Genomic DNA, 20,128 nt, shown 5'->3' with positions numbered 1-20,128 from the left:
TGTCTCTCTCTGAAAAATAAATAAACACTAAAAAAAAAATTTAAATAACCCTAATAATTTTCACTGAAAGCCTAACCCTAACTTGGAGCCTGTTCACATGTTCCAAACCTCTTGTTAATAAGCACAGTGTCACAGGAAAGAGGGCGTCTCTTCACTTTTCTAGTTTGTGAACTTTGTTGCAATCACTCACTATTATCATTCATAGTGCATAGTATTTCTTTAATTCCCACTGGAACACAAAGCTGCTAAGTGGCTTGGAGAGGAAGTCACCCCAAATCTTGTCCTTAAGAAATGGATTCTCCAAACCATTTTTCTGGCCGTGTATTCACTGCAGTAATAGTTCTGCCTTATCGCTGTATTGGGAGAACAGCACTACTCAAATACCCGAATGATAACTTCCTGTTTGAAACTTTCACTGACTCCTTCTCTGTTATCAATTGCACTATTTCAGAGGGCAGAAGAGTCAGAGTCATAAGTGCAGCTGTTAACGAGCCCACCGCTTGTAAAATGAGCCTATTGCAACGTTAACTGCCTAAACCCAGGAATGGACCGTATTTTCAGGGACATTCTTTCTATCTCTATAAAATTTGTCCTGGTGATAATTTATCTTCCAATCTTTAATTTGACCTTTAGGATTATAAACAAAGATTGCTTTGGTTGAATTCAGATGGCAAGACTGAAGGGAAAAATTAGCTAGCTCTGCCCTAGTTTAATAAAATTATTAAGCACGTATCCCCCAATCAGAGGAAAATGAAAGATGTTTTTAAAAAAAAATGCTGGCAGCAGATCGGCTCTAAGACTGAAAGGCTCCCAGCATAACTTGGAAGTTTCTGTTACTGATTTCAAATGAGAATTATTGTTAATAGGAATAAAGTTATTATCGGCATGAATCACAGACACAGAAACCTGTTAACTTAATAATGTGGTGAATGTACTATTAATCTTTAGTGAAGCAATATTAATATATTGCCTAATTTAAGAAAAGGCTCCAGTGTCTTGAAAGCTTGAAATCATTTCTGCTTCTGCCTCAAGTTCTGAAATCATCCCCTTTTAAAATTTTAAATACTTTTATTTCATACAAGCCTCTGAGTATTCAGAAATAATTGCTGTCAATAGAGATTCATTTTCACCTTTGAGTGGCCAGTAATGTCAAATGGCAACATCATGAGCCTTAATATCAACATATTTTAAATGTATGTCTTGGAACTGAAGGTCAATAATGGCTACTAAATTTAAAATATGGAATTTGAGGATGTTTTATTCTTGGTGCTTTGATCGCCTTTATGCTGGTGATTATTTCATCTGAAGGTAAAAATCTAATTTCAGCCTGTCCCATTGGAAGTTTCCTCTGCCTCCCTTGAGAAATACATTCTAAACTTTTTTGAAAAAACTTTCTGGCATAATATTACTGTGTATAATTTTGGCACCTGTACGTCTGTGTCAGGGATTTTTAACCCGGCTGCAAGGGAGGCATTGTGGGGAACAGCAAAGCGTGGTTGTTGATCCCAGCCCTGAGTTGAAATGCCATTTTTAGTAGGGTGACTGTAAGCAAGGTGCAAGTTACTTAATGTCTCTGAGCCTCAGATTTAACATCATAATATCAGCCATCGTAAACTTGCTGTGGGAATTAAATGAGATACTATGATGTCATCTTTTAGGAGCTGTGACACATACAGGTGATCAATAACTGGGCCTCTAGATTTAGTGAGATAGTTAAAAGTTGGTTTATTGAAATATATGGTAATTTTTGTCAGATTAAAAAATTATGTCAGTTTGCAAAAAAGGCTTGAATTTAATAAAAAAAATCAAGTGTCGCTGCGTTATGAAGATACATTTGTGCTGATTGCATAAAGGTTTGAGGCTAGCTATGGACCACTTAGTAATTTTGTACTTATTATTAATTTTATCATTTTAAGATGTATATAATATTAACGATCATTTATATTGGTAATATTTTTGTCTTTTTGTGCTAGTTCCTACTGTGGAGTCAGGAGGGAGGCTGAATCTACTAAATCAACTAGCTTTCATGTATTGTTTACAGCAAGGGTTCTTCGGAAACTTTTTGCAAAGGGCCAGACAGAAAAAATTTCCACATACTGATTCTATTGCAACCACTGGACCCTGCTGCTTCATACATAAGGAGACATAGAATGGCTGTGTTCAAATAAAACTTTATTTATTGACCCTGAATCTTGAATTTGATAGAATTTTCATGAGTCATAAAATAGTTTTTTCTTTTTATTTTTTTCAAGCATATGAAAATATAAAAAGCATTTTATCTTGCATATAAAAAAATTTTATCTTAAAAAAAAAAAACGGTGGGCTGGATTTGGCCTGCAGGCAGTAGTCTGCTGACCCCTAGTCTATTAGAGCAAGCATTATACTAAGAGCCAGCGGGTAGATTTGTTTTTCCTTTCATAATTGTGTGACTTAGCCATCCCTTCCAAAAATCGCTTAATTTTACTGTGCGTCAGTTTCTTCTTCAACAAACGAAGTAGTTGAGTAAATTAGTCTCTAAGTTTCTTTTCAGCTCTATTGCTCTAGGATTTATGAATATAACTCAGATCATTAGCCATTTAAATTTCAAGTTGTGGGCTGACAGCAAATGTAGTCCTGAATTTCTTCAAAGACTTTATAATCATTTATATTTCTTCCTAAGAAAGTTAGTCTTTGACCATTATCATATTGGAATTATTTTTTATCACATATATTTATAAAAGGTACTTTGGCCTTGCTGTTTTTCCCTTTCATTTCTCCACCGCATAGGGACTGAATCACCAAGGAACTAAGGGTGGGTGGGGAAAGAATCACTTGTTCATTAGCACATGTACTTAAGAGTACAGTGGAGGTGGTACTTCAATCAGTCAAGTTAGCTACATGTGAGTACTGGCTTTTAAAGGTTTAATGAAGGAGGAAGGCAAAACCTTTGGTTAAAAAAAGGTGGGGGAATTGCCCATAGATTTCATTTTTTCATGCATTTCTCTTATGCCTTGTGACTATGCACTCCGAAATATCGTCCACAATTTCTGGAAGACATTTCTAGTTTTACATACTATGTTCTTCTCAGGTATACCTCTGCCTGACCTCACTTGTCTCTTCAAATTAGAGCCTGTAATGATAAGAAGCATTTATGGGATAACTGCCTGACAAAGTATATGAGAAGAGCTTGTTGGGATGAAAATAGTTACTGGTAAGGTTCACATGCAATCATTTTATTGTTTTGGGGGTAATATTAATTACCCCTCCTTACCTGCATGATGCATATTCTGTAAAGGAGCTGAAAAATGAGGAGAGGGAGACAGGTGAAGAAAAATTTTGTATCTTCCACGTGAAGCTCACTGTAGCAACCACCATTTTTTTTCTTGGCATGGTCTAACCAGCTGGTCACATCTTTGGCAAGATGGCAATATTGCAGACAGCATGTTTTCAGTGCATTAACAAACACCCCAAAGGTTGTCAGGAGGGAGTAGCCTGCAATGCATTTGAAATGTTATGTATTAGTAAAGGAATTGTTCTTCAATTTTCCAAGATGTCAATCAGAAAGATGACAATTGCAAGGATGAAGGGCAGGAAAGTGAGCGAGAAGGTTTTAGCACTCAAGGGGCTGAATTCAAAGGAACAAGCTTCTGACAAGGGTTCTGGCATCCTGGTGACCAGCCCAAGGTGGTGCTTGACAGCTGATGTAAAAAATGAAAAAGGTAAGATCAATGGGAACATACTAAAAAGGGAAGAAAGGTGACAAAATAAAACACCAAAGTAAGAAATTCCACAATCTCTTAGAAGTCTAACTCATTAATGAATAAGACAACCAGAACTTTCTTTTACAGCCTTAACACAAAGAACTATTACTATTTTTTTAATATAAACTCTTATATAAATAATCCTCACTTGTCAGGTAGAGGGTGGTTTCTTATTTTGACATGGAAATGAAGCAAAATGTATTCTCTGCTTTGACTTTATCCTTGAATTTCAGATGTAAGGTTAAACTTTGAACCCTTCAAATGACTTTATACATGTTGATAGTGTCACTAAAAGTTCAGATTGGATTAGCTGGCTTTTGACTTTTCCAGTAGTTTCCTCTGGGTTTATATGGCTGTCACTTTGGCATCAGAAGCATTTTATTGCTTCAGATGTTAGCAGTCACTTACTGCTCGTGATTTGCAACCTCATTGTTGCTTTTTTTTTTTTTTTTTATGATCTTTCAGATTCCACCTTTTCTTTGACTCCATTAGGACCCCCTGATACAAAACAGATAAGAGACTACTCCCCCTCCCCTCCGTTTAGTTAGCAATTCAGTGCACCATCATAATTGTTACAATTTTTCATAGTACTCCCTTGACCAAATAAACCCTTCCACAAATTACATAGACACCAAACCATGGTTGAGGGATAAATGATATAATAAATGTAAAAATGTTTGAGTTTCTCCCAAGAAGGCCGCTATAAAAACTCAGAGTATAGTTTGATTGTCATTTTGTTTATGTTCAAGTTTCCCACAATAAAATGCTAGATGAAATACATTCTAACCAAATTCATTTAAATGCCATAGAGTATTGGTTTTTATATTTAAATAAAGAATATTTATTAATATTTCTTTTTATGGTTATAGAGTGATTATATTGATTTGATCTCTTTTAAGAGTTGTAATAGACCTATTATGTCAGGCTTTGATTAATTGAGGAAGCTGGGGGCCTGGTAATTGAATATGGAACCTTTAACCTCTAAGTCACTGAATCAAATCCAGCCCAAATTGGTAGTGACCAAGAATGATTACAGCAGTGGCTCTTTGGTGGCCTCTGTGAAGTGTGTTGAGGTCAAGTGGAAGTATGTCGGAATAATTGCATCTCCTATGAGCTCATATCTGTAGTCACTATTGCCAGACACAGATGAAAGCCCAGGGACTGAGAGGGCCAAGGGGACAGAAGCACCTGTGAGTGGTTGTGTCTCTTAGGAAAGAACAGGGACATCTTTTTATTATTGCAGGAAGAACTGCTCTATTATGAGACTTTCCTAGCTATTTCAATTAGTTGAGTTAAGATTTTAGTAAGACGAGAGCTGAGAATGTCTTGATGAACAGCCTGGAGACTGAATTTGAACAGTTCTGGGTGAGGAGGCTTAACTCCCTGACATTCCCTTGTGATCTCGCCTCTGTTGCTCATCAACCTGTTCTCTGCTCACCTTTTACAAAACAGTGCTGTGCAGATAGTAGGGTTATTACTGGCATTAATCCAACATGTTCTATGCTTTCAAATAGGCTTTATGATGAAATGATAACTATTCACAAGAAGAAAGAGTATTTCCAAAAATATTCTCCCTAATTTTCTATTTTTTAAATTCAGGAAATTATATTAAATACGTTTTGAACTCATTATTCCTTTTTTGTTTAAGTAAGTCACTATCTGTTGCAAGATAAGCTTGCATCTGCTCTTAATGCATGGTAAGTTGATACCTGCAGTATTATTAAACAGTTAAATATCTTTATCATTTCTATTTTTTTTTTTTTCATTTTTAAGAGTTAGAGGGTGCAAGTGAGGGAAAGGCAGAAAGAGAGGGGAGCAAAGCATCTGAAGCAGGCTCTGTGCTGACAGCAGCCCTCCCGATGTGGGGCTTGAACTCATGAACTACAAGATCATGACCTGAGCTGAGGTCGAATGGTCAACCGATTGAGCCACCCAGGTGCCCCGCATATTATTTCTAAGGAGAAGTAGTTTAGATTATTGCTTCTTAAACTAGTTGTGTTAAAAAAGGTTTTTAAAAAAAGTCTCAACTATTATGGTCAATACATTTTTAAAATATAATAAAATGGAATACCTAAAGAATAAAACAAAGACATATAAAATATAAATCCTGATATTTTTATTATTACATTCAACAGACATAAAATCTAACTTTCTGTAAATATTACTACATGTTTTCTCTCAGTGTCTATATTTATTTTGTTGCACTCCAGTAACAAACAGTTCATTGATCAGCACTTCTCCGCGGGCAAGGCTTTGAGTTGCACTGGCTTCAACTGAATACACACTTTGAAAAATGAATTTATTTAAACAAGTAAAATTATATCTGATAGGGTGATATGAAACAACAAAAACAAAATGGTTAAGAACAAGAAATGACTGGGGCGCCCGGGTGGCTCATTTGGTTAAGCATCCAACTTTGGCTCCGGTCATGATCTCACAGTTTGTGGGTTCGAGCCCCGCGTCGGCTTCTGTGCTGACAGCTCAGAGCCTGGAGCCCCCTTCGGATTCTGTGTCTCCCTCTCTCTCTGCCCCTCCCCCGCTCATGCTCTGTCTCTGTCTCAAAAATAAATAAAACATTAAAAAATTAAAAAAAAAAAAAAAACAAGAAATGATCGATAATGAATGAGGTCTAAAATTTTAGCTAGGCCAGCAAGGGCACATAATTGATTCCAAACAAATGTGAATGCAATAATTCATTCATTCAACATATTAAGTACCTACTATGTGCCCAGGGCTTTCATTCTTGAGAATATAGTGGTGAACAAGACTCACAAATCCCTCAGTTATCTTTCTGGTGGGGGAGACACTAACCGAGCAGAAAAATATCAGGTGAGTTCAATGATGAAACCAAAATGGACTGATAAGACAGACACTCATTATGAGATACAAAGACAACCAAAAGAGTGGAAATTTGAACTGAGGATTGAATGACTGGAAGTAGGGAAAAGACATGGAGGAAGCATATGCCAGGCATGTCATAGGGTAGAAATGAGCTGAGAGAGATTCAGGAATGGTACAGGTCGATGAGGCAATAGCTCAGTTAGTAAGAAGACTGGAAGGAAGTGAGGCCCAAGAGTTGGTCAGAGATCAGACTTTACAGGCTAAAGTATGGAGCTTGGAGTTTCCCTGCCTCAGTGTTATGGGAAACCATTAAAAAATTTTATGCAGAGGAGAGATATTATAGGATGTGTACTTGGATAATACATTTTGGAAAACAAGAAGGGAAGCTGAGAGAGGGCGAGGTGTAGTGGTGACTTGGATGTAGTGATAGCAAAGAAGAGAAGCAGACAGAATAGGATGCATGTTTGAACAACTGGCAGTATTTTCTGATGTGGGGGGAGTTTGAACAAAAGAGAAAATTTGAGGATGACTACTTATTTTTCTCCTAAAAAACTGGGTGTGGGTGACTTACACTGAGACAGAGAACACAAGAAAGGGGCTCGGTTGCAGTTGAATGAATCAGGAATTGAATTTTGGTCAGGTTAAGTTTGAGAGGACCATTAAAAAACCAAGTTAAAATGTTGAGCCTGGTCTTCAAGAAATGTACGAAAATCTCTTATCTTCTAATGATTTATTTTCTATTCATTTTTGAGAGCTCATATCTTTTTGTTTCTGTATTTGATTTTATTATTATGTATTTTTATTTTTTGTAAGTAAGCTTCATGCCCAGAGTGGAGCCCAACACAGGGCTTGAACTCACAACCCTGAGATCAAAATCTGAGCTGAGATCAACATTCGGATGCTTAACCGACTGAGCCACCCAGGAGCCCCCTTTGTATTTTTATTTTGATGAGTTTTGAGAGAGAGCAATAAATGCATGGTCAATCTACAATTTGATTAGAAGTCTTATTTCTGAACTTCACAATACATATATATGAATGGAAAAGGGAGAGAAACTGTGTAGGAATGTATTAAATTGAAAAATAAAAGTTTTCCACCATAAAAAAAGGTCAAATAGAAGTTGGATATGTGAGTTTCAAGGTGAGGTCAATATGAACTTGAGTGTTTTGGTGTATAGTTGGCATTACAAGCTGTGGCATTAGCGGTCACTTAAGAAAAGAGTGTGGGAAGACATGGGGTCCCTGGAATGCATCCTAGGGCTCCACATCAGTTAGAAGACTATCATGGGAGAAAAGTTAGCCAAGGCAATCGAGAAGGAGTAGATAAGGTACTATACAGGTTTTAAGTCAGAGGGAAAGAAGGCAGGGATGTAGCAAGCCTAAATTGATCAGCTGGACTGGGAGGGAGTCACAAGGTAGCTAGAGAAGGCAAGGGAAGGAATTGTACAGCAATCTGTCTGCCCAAGGAGAGCAGCGGTTGTCCCATCAAACCATGGAGTTATCCCCGAATGTTAGGGATATCCTGTTGAAAACATCTACGTCTAGATATCACACCATCTTCTTGGATTCATCCATTAGACTTAATACAAAATTCAAGCCGTCTGTACAAATAATTTTGGGTGTCGTGTAGACTGAGCTTTTTAAAAAAATCCATTGTCAGTATAATTTTCAAATTGCTTTTCTGCACCAGGAGCAGAAATGGGAAGTTGAAAAAAAAAACTGGAATGAAAATACAATGGAGACTTCAAGCTCTGGTTCAAATGTGCATGGCAAACACACCAGGCGTGCACATTTAAAATAAAACAGATGAGCTATTTTAAATGTTTTACTGCAAAACTTAAAGATTGTAGCTATTACTATTTAAAAAAAAACTTTAGAAAGCAATTTTTCTATTCTTTGTACCTTTAAGTCCTTGGCTCTGATGTTCTGCTCCTCTGACCTTGATCTAATCATGAATATCTATGCTACTTAATTATAATAAAAAAAGCCTACATTGCACTCTGATGGTAGATGCACATTTTTTCTTCTTTGGTCACCTGCCAGTTCTCAAAATTATAGCAGTGGGAAGAAATGCAAATGAAGGCCGTGCTTGACAGCTAAACATAATGGAATGCATGGTCCACATTTGAAAAGTTACCTTAAAATAAAAGGTAGCATATAAAAAATCATTTCTTTAAGGTCACCTATGGCTTTGAATTACAGCTTTGAGGAATTTCCAATTTAGTTATCAGAGAAGAAGAAGCCAAAATAAGGATTATATACTTTTCTAAGAGGGAAGACAGAGTTTTACCACATCATAGTTGGGTGATCTTATAACTCGAAAATAGAAAACAAAACTAAAAACAACAAGGTATTCACTTTATAGAGTATTGTGTAAAGTAAACTACCCGCGAACATTTTCTATTATACTTTTGGTTGCTGGTAATATAATTTTTCCTTGTAAATTTCCAAAGAAGGGTTACTTTATCATATGTTAAAATATGTAACATATGGACTACAAATAGATTGGCGGTGAACAGTTGATTATAAGTATCTGTTCTTACTTGAAGAATTGCATGTCTTAATTCAAATAAGTATATTCTCAAATAAGAAATCAGGAAGCAAATGGATGGATGGTGTATCGTTATTTAGAAAATTTTGAATCTAAAAATGTTATGTATATATAAAGTTTTAAAAATTGTAAAGATATATATTCACAAAAATCCAGAAGTATTTGATAATTACACACTCCAAAAACGGCTAACATTGTCTTTCAATAAAACTCTATACTTTCCATTTTTCTCTTTTTTGCTATCTGGGGCTGACAAAGACTGTCTCTCAGACACCTTTTTTGCACATTGAACCCATTCCACAGACCATCAGGAGGATGTGCACTGCTTAGCTGTGATCCACAGACCATAGGACTCTGGCAAACAGGGGCAGGGGCTTCTGTGTATATTTTCCATGCTCCCATATGTAGTATAGTAAAGTGGGCTCCGGTCTGAGAAAAATAAGGCTTGGGTTCTGGTTCCACTTCAGCTATTTTCCACGAGGTCCTTGGTAAGTCATTTTATTTAATTATGCCTCAGTTTCTGCACTCAGTTTAACGATAACAGACACTGAACATTTACCATATTCCAAGCATTTATCAGACACGGGAATACCCAATTATAATTATAAGTAGATAGTTACAAAATAATATGGTAGATAGGGGCGCCTGGGTGGCTCAGTCATTATCCAACTTTGGCTCAGGTCGTGATCTCACCGCCTGTGAGTTTGAGCCCCACGTCGGGCTCTGTGTTGACAGCTCAGAGCCTGGAGCCTGCTTCGGATTCTGTGTGTGTCTCTCTCTCTGACCCTCCGCCCACTCATGCTCTGTCTCTCTCTCGGTGTCAAAAATAAATAAACATTAGAAAAAATTTAAAAACAAAATAATATGGTAGATAAAATGGTAAAGATACAAAGAGGTGCCGCTTCATATATTGCAGAGCAAAGCATATGGAGTCTGAGCTATGAAAGGATACATGGTACCCACTCTGCCCACGTCACAGGTATGGGGGAGGGGAGGATGAAGTAACATTGGTGAATGTATTTAATTTTTATTTATTTATTTATTTATTTATTTTTTTTTTTTTTAAATTTTTTTTCAACGTTTATTTATTTTGGGGACAGAGAGAGACAGAGCATGAACGGGGGAGGGGCAGAGAGAGAGGGAGACACAGAATCGGAAGCAGGCTCCAGGCTCTGAGCCGTCAGCCCAGAGCCTGACGCGGGGCTCGAACTCCCGGACCACGAGATCGTGACCTGGCTGAAGTCGGACGCTTAACCGACTGTGCCACCCAGGCGCCCCTAATTTTTAAAAATACAACTCACTGCATCATTCTTAGTGATAGCAGCTGTATAGACAACTATACAGTAAAAAAAAAAAAAAATGTTAGAAATTAAGGCCACAGTTAGACAAGATAGATAAATAAATTGTCAGACTGACCAAAGGAACAGAATAGAAACTCCAGCAATGCAAGTGGCTGTATACAACGAAGGTGACATCTCAAATTAGTGGGGAAAATGTAGACTTTTAAATAAGTGAGGCTGGATAAATTGAGAGTTACAAAGAAAAGTGACAAAGTTGAATTCACTCTTAAAACCTATTTTAATATACTTTGAAATGGGTCAGAGATATAAAGGTAAAAAAAAAAAGAATATGAAAACTGAAATAAAACATGAGAGCATTTCTTTATAATCTGAAAGTAAGGAAAACTTTTCCAACATGATTCAAAATATAGAAGCAATTAGGGAGGAGATTGATAAATTTTGTTATAAACATAACCACTCCCCCCGAAGAAAAGACAAAACAGACTTAAAAATCTTGTGCATGGAAAATAACACAAGAATGAATGTTAAAAGATATTTGACAAATGGGGAATAATATTTATAACTTTTATCATATACAAAGAGTTAACATCTCCACTATAGAAAAATCTTCTAAAAAATCAAAAGTGCACAATCCTATAGGAAAAAAAATGGACTAGATGTATGAAAAGATAGTTGACTGAAAGAAATACAAATTATTCTAAGCATTGAAAAGACGTTGGTTCAACTTTTCTCATAATAAAGGAAATGTCAATTAAGACTTCAGTGAGATACCATTTTCCACACTCAAATTGGTAAAAATTCAAGAGTTTGACATTACTCTGTTGTAGAGACTGTGGGGAAATGGGCATTCTCATGCATTTTGGTGGAAACGCATATGGTACAACCACTATGGAAGGGAATTTGCCAAAATATAGCAAAATTGTATGTAAATTTACTTTTTGGCTTAACAGTCCTACTTCTAAGTTAAGCTAGGGAAAAAATGCAAAGAGAGGATTGCATCAAGCTATTCATTAGATTCTACTTAACAGCAAAAGAAAAAAAAAAAAAAGAAACCAAAAACAACCCAATGTCCGTCAACATGAGATTGGTAAAATAAACAATGGCTTACTACACCATGGAGTGCCAGGCAGCTATAAAAAGGAATGGGGCATATTTTCATATACAATTATGACACGATCCCTAGGTCATATTAACTAAGAAATCAGGTGAGAAAAGTGAGTAGTAATACACTACTGCTTATATAAAGAGGGGAAAATACATACATGGAGGCATACACACACATATAAAATTTTAATATTTTCCCTTATTGCAAAAATGGGGGATAATTCTTTAAAAATGTGTAAACAGGGGCACCTGGGTGGCTCAGTTGGTTAAGCGTGAGACTTTGGCTTAGGTCATTATCTCATGGCTCATGGGTTTGAGCCCCGTGTTGGGCTCCGTGCTGACAGCTCAGAGCCTGGAGCCTGCTTCGGATTCTGTGTCTTCCTCTCTCTCTGCCCCTCCCCTGCTCCTGCTCTGTCTCTGTCTCTCAAAAATAAATACAAAAACATTAAAAAAATTTTTTTTAATGTATACAAACACCTAAGGGAATAGGAAGGGATATAGGAATATAAATAGACCTTGTTTTGTACATGAATTTAAGATACATGAAACTATTTCCATGACTTAAAACAAAATTAAATTTTAAAAATATGTCTAAGTATGAAGAAAAATGGAACAAATACAGTTAATTGTGTATGAAGTTAGTGACATAACCAGATGGAGAGAAACTGTAATAAGTAACTTTAAAAATAACAATTTTGGTGTACATTCCTAGGGTTTATAACAAAGAAAAAAACCTGCAAGAGTATTGAAACTGTTCTCAACAACCATACTGGTGGTGGTAGTGTCAGTCTAAGATTACTAAGGGGGCACCTGGGTGGCTCAGTTGGTTGAGCATCTGACTTCAGCTCAGGTCATGATCTCACCATTTGTCAGTCTGAACCCTGTGTCAGGCTCTGCGCTGACAGCTTGGAGCCTGGAGCCTGCTTTGGATTCTCCCTTTCCCTCTCTCTGTCCTTTGGATTCTCCCTTTCCCTCTCTCTGTCCTTCCCCTCTCTCTCTCTCCCTCTCTCTCTCTCTCTGTCTCTCTCTGTCTCTCTCTCAAAATAAATAAATAAACTTAAAAATAAAAACAACTAACAGATCACCTATGGAAGATATTGAAGCTCAACTCATTAATTTGAAAGTCTAAAAATAGAGGAAAAAATTGAACATTTGCTTTCTTTTTCTTATATAAACTGTACTTATGCATAATTAGTTAATGAGGAGACATTTCTCTTTATAGAATTATTTCAGCTAATAAAGGAGGAAACAGAATATCACCACCTTGCAACCTACAGTGGAGTATGGACTTGAACAGAAATTTTCAGTGGGGACTGTTACTGCAAAAGCAGAGATAATCAGACATCACGCCTCTTGGCCAAAGTACATAACACCATCTATGAAGGAATTTTGCCCCCACTTCCAAATCTTAATGTGATCAAGCATCTAGGTCTTTCAGACAATTTACAGGAAATAAGAAGGAGAAACGTCTGTGACATGTGGATGTAATGAGAGAAATCGAGACTATGAGAAATGCTCCGTGGAATGTTTAGATTTCTTTAATAAATTGAAAAGAGACAAAAATGAAAGAGGAAGAGACAAATGAAAGGTGATATAGTAGATTTAAGGAACGTATTTGCCATTTGGAATGTACAAACCTTATTTGGATTTGATTTGAACAAAACAAAATATAAACAAATTTTTAAAATGGAAACAGAGGGGTTCCTGGGGCTCAGTTGGTTAAGCGTCCAACTTCGGCTCAGCTCATGATCTCAAAGTTATCAAGTTCAAGTCCCACATAGGCTCTGTGCTGACAGCTCAGAGCCTGGAGTCTGCTTCTGATTCTCTCTCTCTCTCTCTCTCTCTCTCACTCTCTTTCTCTCTCTCTGCTCTTCCCCTGCTGTGTTCTGATTCTCTCTCTATCAAAAATAATTAAAAACATTTTAAAAAATTAAAAATAAATAAAAATTAAAAAATGACAACAGAGATTTTTAACAGTGACCAGATATTCAATGGTGTTAAATTCTCTCTGTGTGTCTTTCATTTCAATGGTGTTAAATTTCACTACTCTGTGTGTATGTAATAATGACATCGTGAATATTTTTTAAAGTATGTAATTTACACACATATGCACAAATGAAATGCTATAATGTTTCATTATTGCTTCAAAATTTCCAGGAGGGATGGGGAAAAGAGTGAGTGGAGTTGATAATAATTGAAGCTGAGAGCTCAATAGAGTGGTTACATGATTTTTTTCTACTTTTGTTTATGTTTAAAAATAACCCATTAGTAAACCTTTTTTAACAAGGGAAAAGTAAAAGAAATTAGAGATTGTTGATATTCTTGGAGACTTTGTTGCTCTCAAGTGTAGTAATTGGTAGAATCTACAAATTCTGTGGTTGAAAGAGAAGTTACCGGGGATCACAGAGGAAGAAATGAGTCGAGAAAACCATGAAAACCAAAAAATTAATGTAGAATGTGGTTTACTTACATTTTTCTGGCTGATGAATCAGGTTACAGTGCATCATATGAAGAGTTATCATAGCCATAAGTGTAGACATAGAAGGAATGAGTAAAACCAGGGTCCAGGTCCCTGAGTGCTGAATGTAAGATATTCCCAGAAAGACAATGGTTGCTTTCAGGTTCATGATCCAACAAAACCTGGGGTGCACAGATGGAATTAAGAATACCATTCAGTTACCTCAGACAACAATCACAAATTTTAATGCTTTTATATATATTTCTTTTTAATTTAATTTTTTATTTTTCTTAAATTTACTTCCAAATTAGTTAGCATACAGTGTAACAATGATTTCAGGAGTAGATTCCTTAGTGCCCCTTACCCATTTAGCCCATCCACCCTCCCACAACCCCTTCCGTAACCCTCAGTTTGTTCTCCATATTTATGAGTCTCTTCTGTTTTGTCCCCCTCCCTGTTTTTATATTATTTTTATTTCCCTTCCCTTATGTTCATCTGTTTTCTCCCTTAAAGTCCTCGTATGAGTGAAGTCATATGATTTTTGTCTTTCTTTGACTGACTAATTTCACTTAGCAAAAAACCCTCCAGATCCATCAACGTAGTTGCAAATGGCAAGACTTCATTCTTTTTGATTGCCGAGTAACACTCCATTGTATATATATACCACATCTTCTTTGTCCATTCATCCATCGATGGACATTTGGGCTCTTCCCATACTTTGACTATTGTTGATAGTGCTGCTATATACATGGGGGTGCATGTGTCCCTTTGAAACAGCACACCTGTATCCCGTGGATAAATGCCTAGTAGTGCAATTGCTGGGTCATAGGGTAGTTCTATCTATTTTTAGTTTTTTGAGGAAACTCCATATTGTTTTCCAGAGTGGCTGCACAAGCTTGCATTGCCACCAACAATGCAAAAGAGATGCTCTTTCTCCGCATCCTCACCAACATCTGTTGTTCCCTGAGTTGTTAATGTTAGCCATTCTGACGGATGTAAGGTGGTATCTCATTGTGGTTTTGATTTGTATTTCCCTGATGATGAGGGATGTTGAACATTTTTTCATGTGTCAGTTGACCATCTGGATGTCTTCTTTGGAGAAGTGTCTATTCATGTCTTTCACCCATTTCTTCACTGGATTATTTGTTTTTTGGGTTCTGAGTTTGAGAAGTTCTTGATAGATTTTGGATACTAACCCTTTATCTGATATGTTATTTGCAAATATCTTGTCCCATTCCTTTGGTTGCCTTTTAGTTTTGCTGATTGTTTCTTCTGCTGTGCAGAAGCTTTTTATTTTGATGAGGTCCCAGTAGTTCATTTTTGCTTTTGTTTTCCTTGCCTCTGGAAACATGTTGAGTAAGAAGTTGCTGAGGCCAAGATCCAAGAGGTTTTGCCTGCTGTCTCCTCGAGGATTTTGATGGCTTCCTGTCTTACATTGAGGTCTTTCATTCATTTTGAGTTTATTTTTGTGTATGGTGTAAGAAAGTGGTCCAGGTTCATTCTTCTGCATGTCGCTGTCCAGTTTTCCCAGCACCACTTACTGAAGAGACTGTCTTTATTCCATTGAATATTCGTTCCTGCTATGTCAAAGATTAGTTGGCCATATGTTTGTGGGTCCATTTGTGTGTTCTCTATTCTGTTCCATTAATCTGAGTGTCTGTTCTTGTGGCAGTACCGTACTGTCTTGATGATTATAGCTTTGTAGTATAGCTTGAAGTCTGAGATTGTGATGCCTCCTGCTTTGGTTTTCTTTTTCAAGATTGCTTTGGCTATTTGGGGTCTTTTCTGGTTTCATACAGATTTTAGGATTATTTGTTCTAGCTCTGTGAAGAATGCTGGTGTTAGTTTGATAGGGATTACATTGAATATGTAGATTGCTTTGGGTAATATCGACATTTTAACAATATTTGTTCTTCCTAACCAGGAGCATGGAATCTTTTTTCATTTTTTTTTTTTTTTTGTGTGTGTGTCTTCTTCAATTTCTTTCATAAGCTTTCTATAGTTTTCAGTGTATAGATTTTTTACCTCTTTGGTTCAATTTATTCCTAGGTATTTTATGTTTTTTTGTGCAACTGTAAATGGGATCAATTGCTTGGTTTCTCTTTCTGTTGCTTCATTGTTGGTGTATAGGAATGCAATGGATTTCTGTGTGTTGATTTTATATCCTACAATTTTGCTGAATTCATGAATCAATTCTAGCAGTTTTTTGGTGGAATCTTTTGGGTTTTCCATATAGACTATCATGTCATCTGTGAAGAGTGAAAGCTTGACCTCCTCCAGCCGATTTGGATGCCTTTTATTTCTTTGTGTTGTCTGATTGCAGAGGCTAAGACTTCCAATACTATGTTGAATAACAGTGGTGAGAGTGGACATCCCTGTCTTGTTCCTGACCATAGGGGGAAAGGTCTCAGTTTTTTCCCATTGAGGATGATATTAGCGTTGAGTCATTCATATATGGCTTTTATGATCTCGAGGTATGCTCCTTCTATCCCTACTTCTTGAGGGTTTTTTCAAGAAAGGATGTGGTATTTTGTCAAATGTTTTCTCTGCATCTATTGAGAGGATCATATGGTTCTTGTCCTTTCTTTTATCGATGTGATGAATCACGTTAATTGTTTTGTGGATATTGAACCAGCCCTGCATCCCAGGTATAAATCCCACTTGATCGTGGTGAATAATTTTCTTTCTCCAACAATACATTTATTGTTGGAGCCGGTTGGCTAATATCTTGTTAAGGATTTTTGCATCCATGTTCATCAGGGAAATTGGTCTATAGTTTTCCTTTTTAGTGGGGTCTCTGTCTGGTTTTGGAATCAATGTAATGCTGGCTTCATAGAAAGAGTTTGGAAGTTTTCCTTCCGTTTCTATTTTTTGGAGTAGCTTCAAGAGAATAGGTGTTAACTCTTCCTTAAATGTTTGGTAGAATTCCCCTGGAAAGCCGTCTGGCCCTGGACTCTTGTTTTTTGGCAGATTTTTGATTACTAATTCGATTTCCTTACTGGTTACGGGTCTGTTCAAATTTTCTATTTCTTCCTGTTTCAGTGTTGGTAGTGTATATGTCTCTAGGAACTTGTCCATTTCTTCCAGATTTCCCATTTCATTGGCATATAATTGGTCATAATATTCTGTTGTTATTGTTTTTATTTCTGCTGTGTTGTTTGTGATCTCTCCTCTTTCATTCTTGAATTTATTTATTTGGGTCCTTTCCTTTTTCTTTTTGATCAGACTGGCTAGTGCTTTATCAATTTTGTTAATTCTTTCAAAGAACAAGCTTCTGGTTTCATTGATCTGTTCTACTGTTTTTGTTTTTGGTTTTGGTTTTGATAGCATTAATTTCTGCTCTAATCTTTATTATTTCCTGTCTTCTGCTGGCTTGGGGTTTAATTTGCTGTTCTTTTTATGCCAGCTCCTTAAGGTATAAGGTTAGGTTGTGTATCTGAAATCTTTCTTCCTTCTTTAGGAAGTCCTGGATTGCTATATACTTTCCTTTTATGACTGCCTTTGCTGCATCCCAGAGGTTTTGGGTTGTGGTGTTATCATTTTCATTGGCTTCCATATGCTTTTTAACTTCCTCTTTAACTGCTTGTTTAGTCCATTCATTCTTTAGTAGGATGTTCTTCAGTCTGCAAGTATTTGTTACCTTTCTAAATTTTTTCTTGTGGTTGATTTCGAGTTTCATAGCATTACGGTCTGAAAATATGCACGGTATGATCTCGATCTTTTTGTACTTACTTAGGGCTGATTTGTGTCCCAGTATATGGTCTATTCTGGAGAACGTTCCATGTGCACTGGAGAAGAATGTATATTCTGCTGCTTTAGGATGAAATGTTCTGAATATAGATTTTTTGATTATGATCTGTCCATTGCCGTGAGTGGGGTGTTGAAGTCTCCTACTATTATGGTATTATTATCAATGAGTTTCTTTATGTTTGTGATTAATTGATTTATAAATTTGGGTGCTTTCACATTTGGCACATAAATGTCTACAATTGTTAGGTCTTCTTGGTGGATAGACTCCTCAATTATGATATAATGCCTTTCTGCATCTCTTAATATGGTTTTTATTTTAAAGTCTAGATTGTCTGATATAAGTATGGCTACTCCAGCTTTCTTTTCTGGCCATTAGCATGATAGATGGTTCTCTCCATCCCCTTATTTTCAATCTGTAGGTGTCTTTAGGTCTAATGTGGGTCTCTTGTAAACAGCATATAGATGGATCTTGTTTTCTTATCCATTCTATTACCCTATGTGTTTTGATTGGAGCATTGAGTCTGTTGACATTTAGAGTGAATACTGAAAGATATGAATTTATTGCCATTATGATGCTTATAGAGTTGGAGTTTCTGATGGTGTTCTCTGGTCCTTTCTGATCTTTGTTGCTTTTGAGATATATATATTATATATATATTATATATATATATATAATATATATATAATATATATTATAATATATATTATATATTAAATATATATTTATATGTAATATAATATATATAATATATACTATAATATATATATTTATATAAATATATATATAAATTTTTTTTCATCTTTTCTCCCCTCATTGAGTCCCCCTTAAAATTTCTTGCAGGGCTGGTTTAGTGATCACAAACTCCTTTAATTTTTGTTTGGGAAACTTTTATCTCTCGTTCATATTTTGAATGACAGCCTTGCTGGATAAAGAATTCTCGGCTGCATATTTTTCTCATTCAGCACATTGAATATATCCTGCCACTCCTTTCTGGCCAGCCAATTTTCTGTGCATAGGTCTGCTGCAAACCTGATCTGTCTTCCCTTGTAGGTTAGGGACTTTTTTTTCCTTGCTGCTTTCATGATTCTCTCCTTGCCTTAATATTTTGTGAATTTGACTATGATATGCCTTGTTGATGGTCTGTTTTTTTGAATCTAATCGGGGTCCTCTGTGCTTCCTGGATTTTGATATCTGTGTCTTTCCCCAGGTTAGGAAACTTTTCCGCTATGATTTGCTCACATAACCCTTCTACCCCTATTTCTGTCTTTTCCTCTTCTGGGACCCCTATGATTCTGATGTTGTTCCCTTTTAATGAGTCACTGATTTCTCTAATTCTTAAATCTTGCTCTTTTGCCTTAATCTCCCTCTTTTTTTCTGTTTTGTTATTCTCCATAAGTTTGTCTTCTATATCACTGATTCTCTGTTCTGCCTCATCCATCCTTGACGCTGCGGCATCCATCCGTAATTACAGCTTAGTTATAGCATTTTTAATTTCATTCATACTATTTTTTACTTCTTTTATCTCTGCAGAAATGGTTTCTGAACTATTTTCAACTCCAGCTAGTATTCTTATTATCGTGATTCTAAATTCTGGTTCAGACATCTTGTTTATATCTGTGTTGGTTAAGTCCCTGGCTGTCGTTTCTTTGTGCTCTTTCTTTTGGAGTGAATTCCTTCATTTTGTCATTTTGAAGGGAGAAAAGGAATTAATGAGGTAGAAAAATTAAAATTAAAAAATTAAAATTAAAAAATATTAAAATTAAGTAATTAAACACACACACACAAATCGAATAAATGATGCTAGATCTTAGGTGTTTTTTTGTCTGGGTGTTGAAAGTGGTTTGACAGATTAGAGAAAAAAAGTGGGGCGGGGGGAAGAAAGAGAAAAAAAAAAGGAAACCATTTGAGAATTTGAAAAAATGAATACACTGAAGTAGACTAAAATGAGAGAATGGAGGTAAAATAGCATTTTAAAAAGTATACACAGAAGTAGAGAATACATAGAAAAAAATTAAAGAAACATATTTTTATCAAAAATTAAACATAAAAATAAATTTTTCTTTTTCTATATTTATTTAAGAAAAGAAAAGAAAAAAGAGAAAAAAGAAAAAAGAAAAAAAAAGGAAAAAAAGAAATCATTTGAAAATTTGAAAAAGTGAATACACTGTAGTAGACCAAAATAAAATGATGGAAGTAAAATAGAATTTTAAAAAAATTTACATAAAAGCAAAAAATATAGTAAAAAATTAAAAAGTATTTTTAATAGAAATTGAAGGTAAAAATGAAGTTTTTCTCTTTCTGCATTCAAGAAAAAGAAAAGAAAAGAAAAGAAAAAGAAAAAAGAAAAAGAAAAAAAGGCGATTATTTGAAAATTTGAAAAGGT

The 20,128-nt window shown here is 35.8% G+C and overlaps 1 protein-coding gene across 2 annotated transcripts in view; it reads right to left on the bottom strand.

The window, feature by feature from the left end:
* Positions 1-20,128, bottom strand: part of SLC15A5 (solute carrier family 15 member 5) — an 86,883-nt gene that overhangs the window by 51,945 nt on the left and 14,810 nt on the right. For both annotated transcript variants that reach the window (XM_025930801.2, XM_086711840.1), the window contains exons 3-4: positions 14,007-14,176; positions 3,251-3,471 (exon numbers count right to left, since the gene is read on the bottom strand). In XM_025930801.2, the coding sequence (XP_025786586.1) occupies positions 3,251-3,471; positions 14,007-14,176 (391 nt within the window). The remainder of the gene's footprint in view (positions 1-3,250; positions 3,472-14,006; positions 14,177-20,128) is intronic.

Source organism: Puma concolor, chromosome B4 (assembly GCF_028749965.1).
Source record: "Puma concolor isolate L17-30 chromosome B4, mPumCon1.1.hap2, whole genome shotgun sequence".
NCBI lineage: Eukaryota > Metazoa > Chordata > Mammalia > Carnivora > Felidae > Puma > Puma concolor.
The sequence above is the reverse complement of the archived record's forward strand: the minus strand, read 5'-3'. Positions and strand labels throughout refer to the sequence as shown.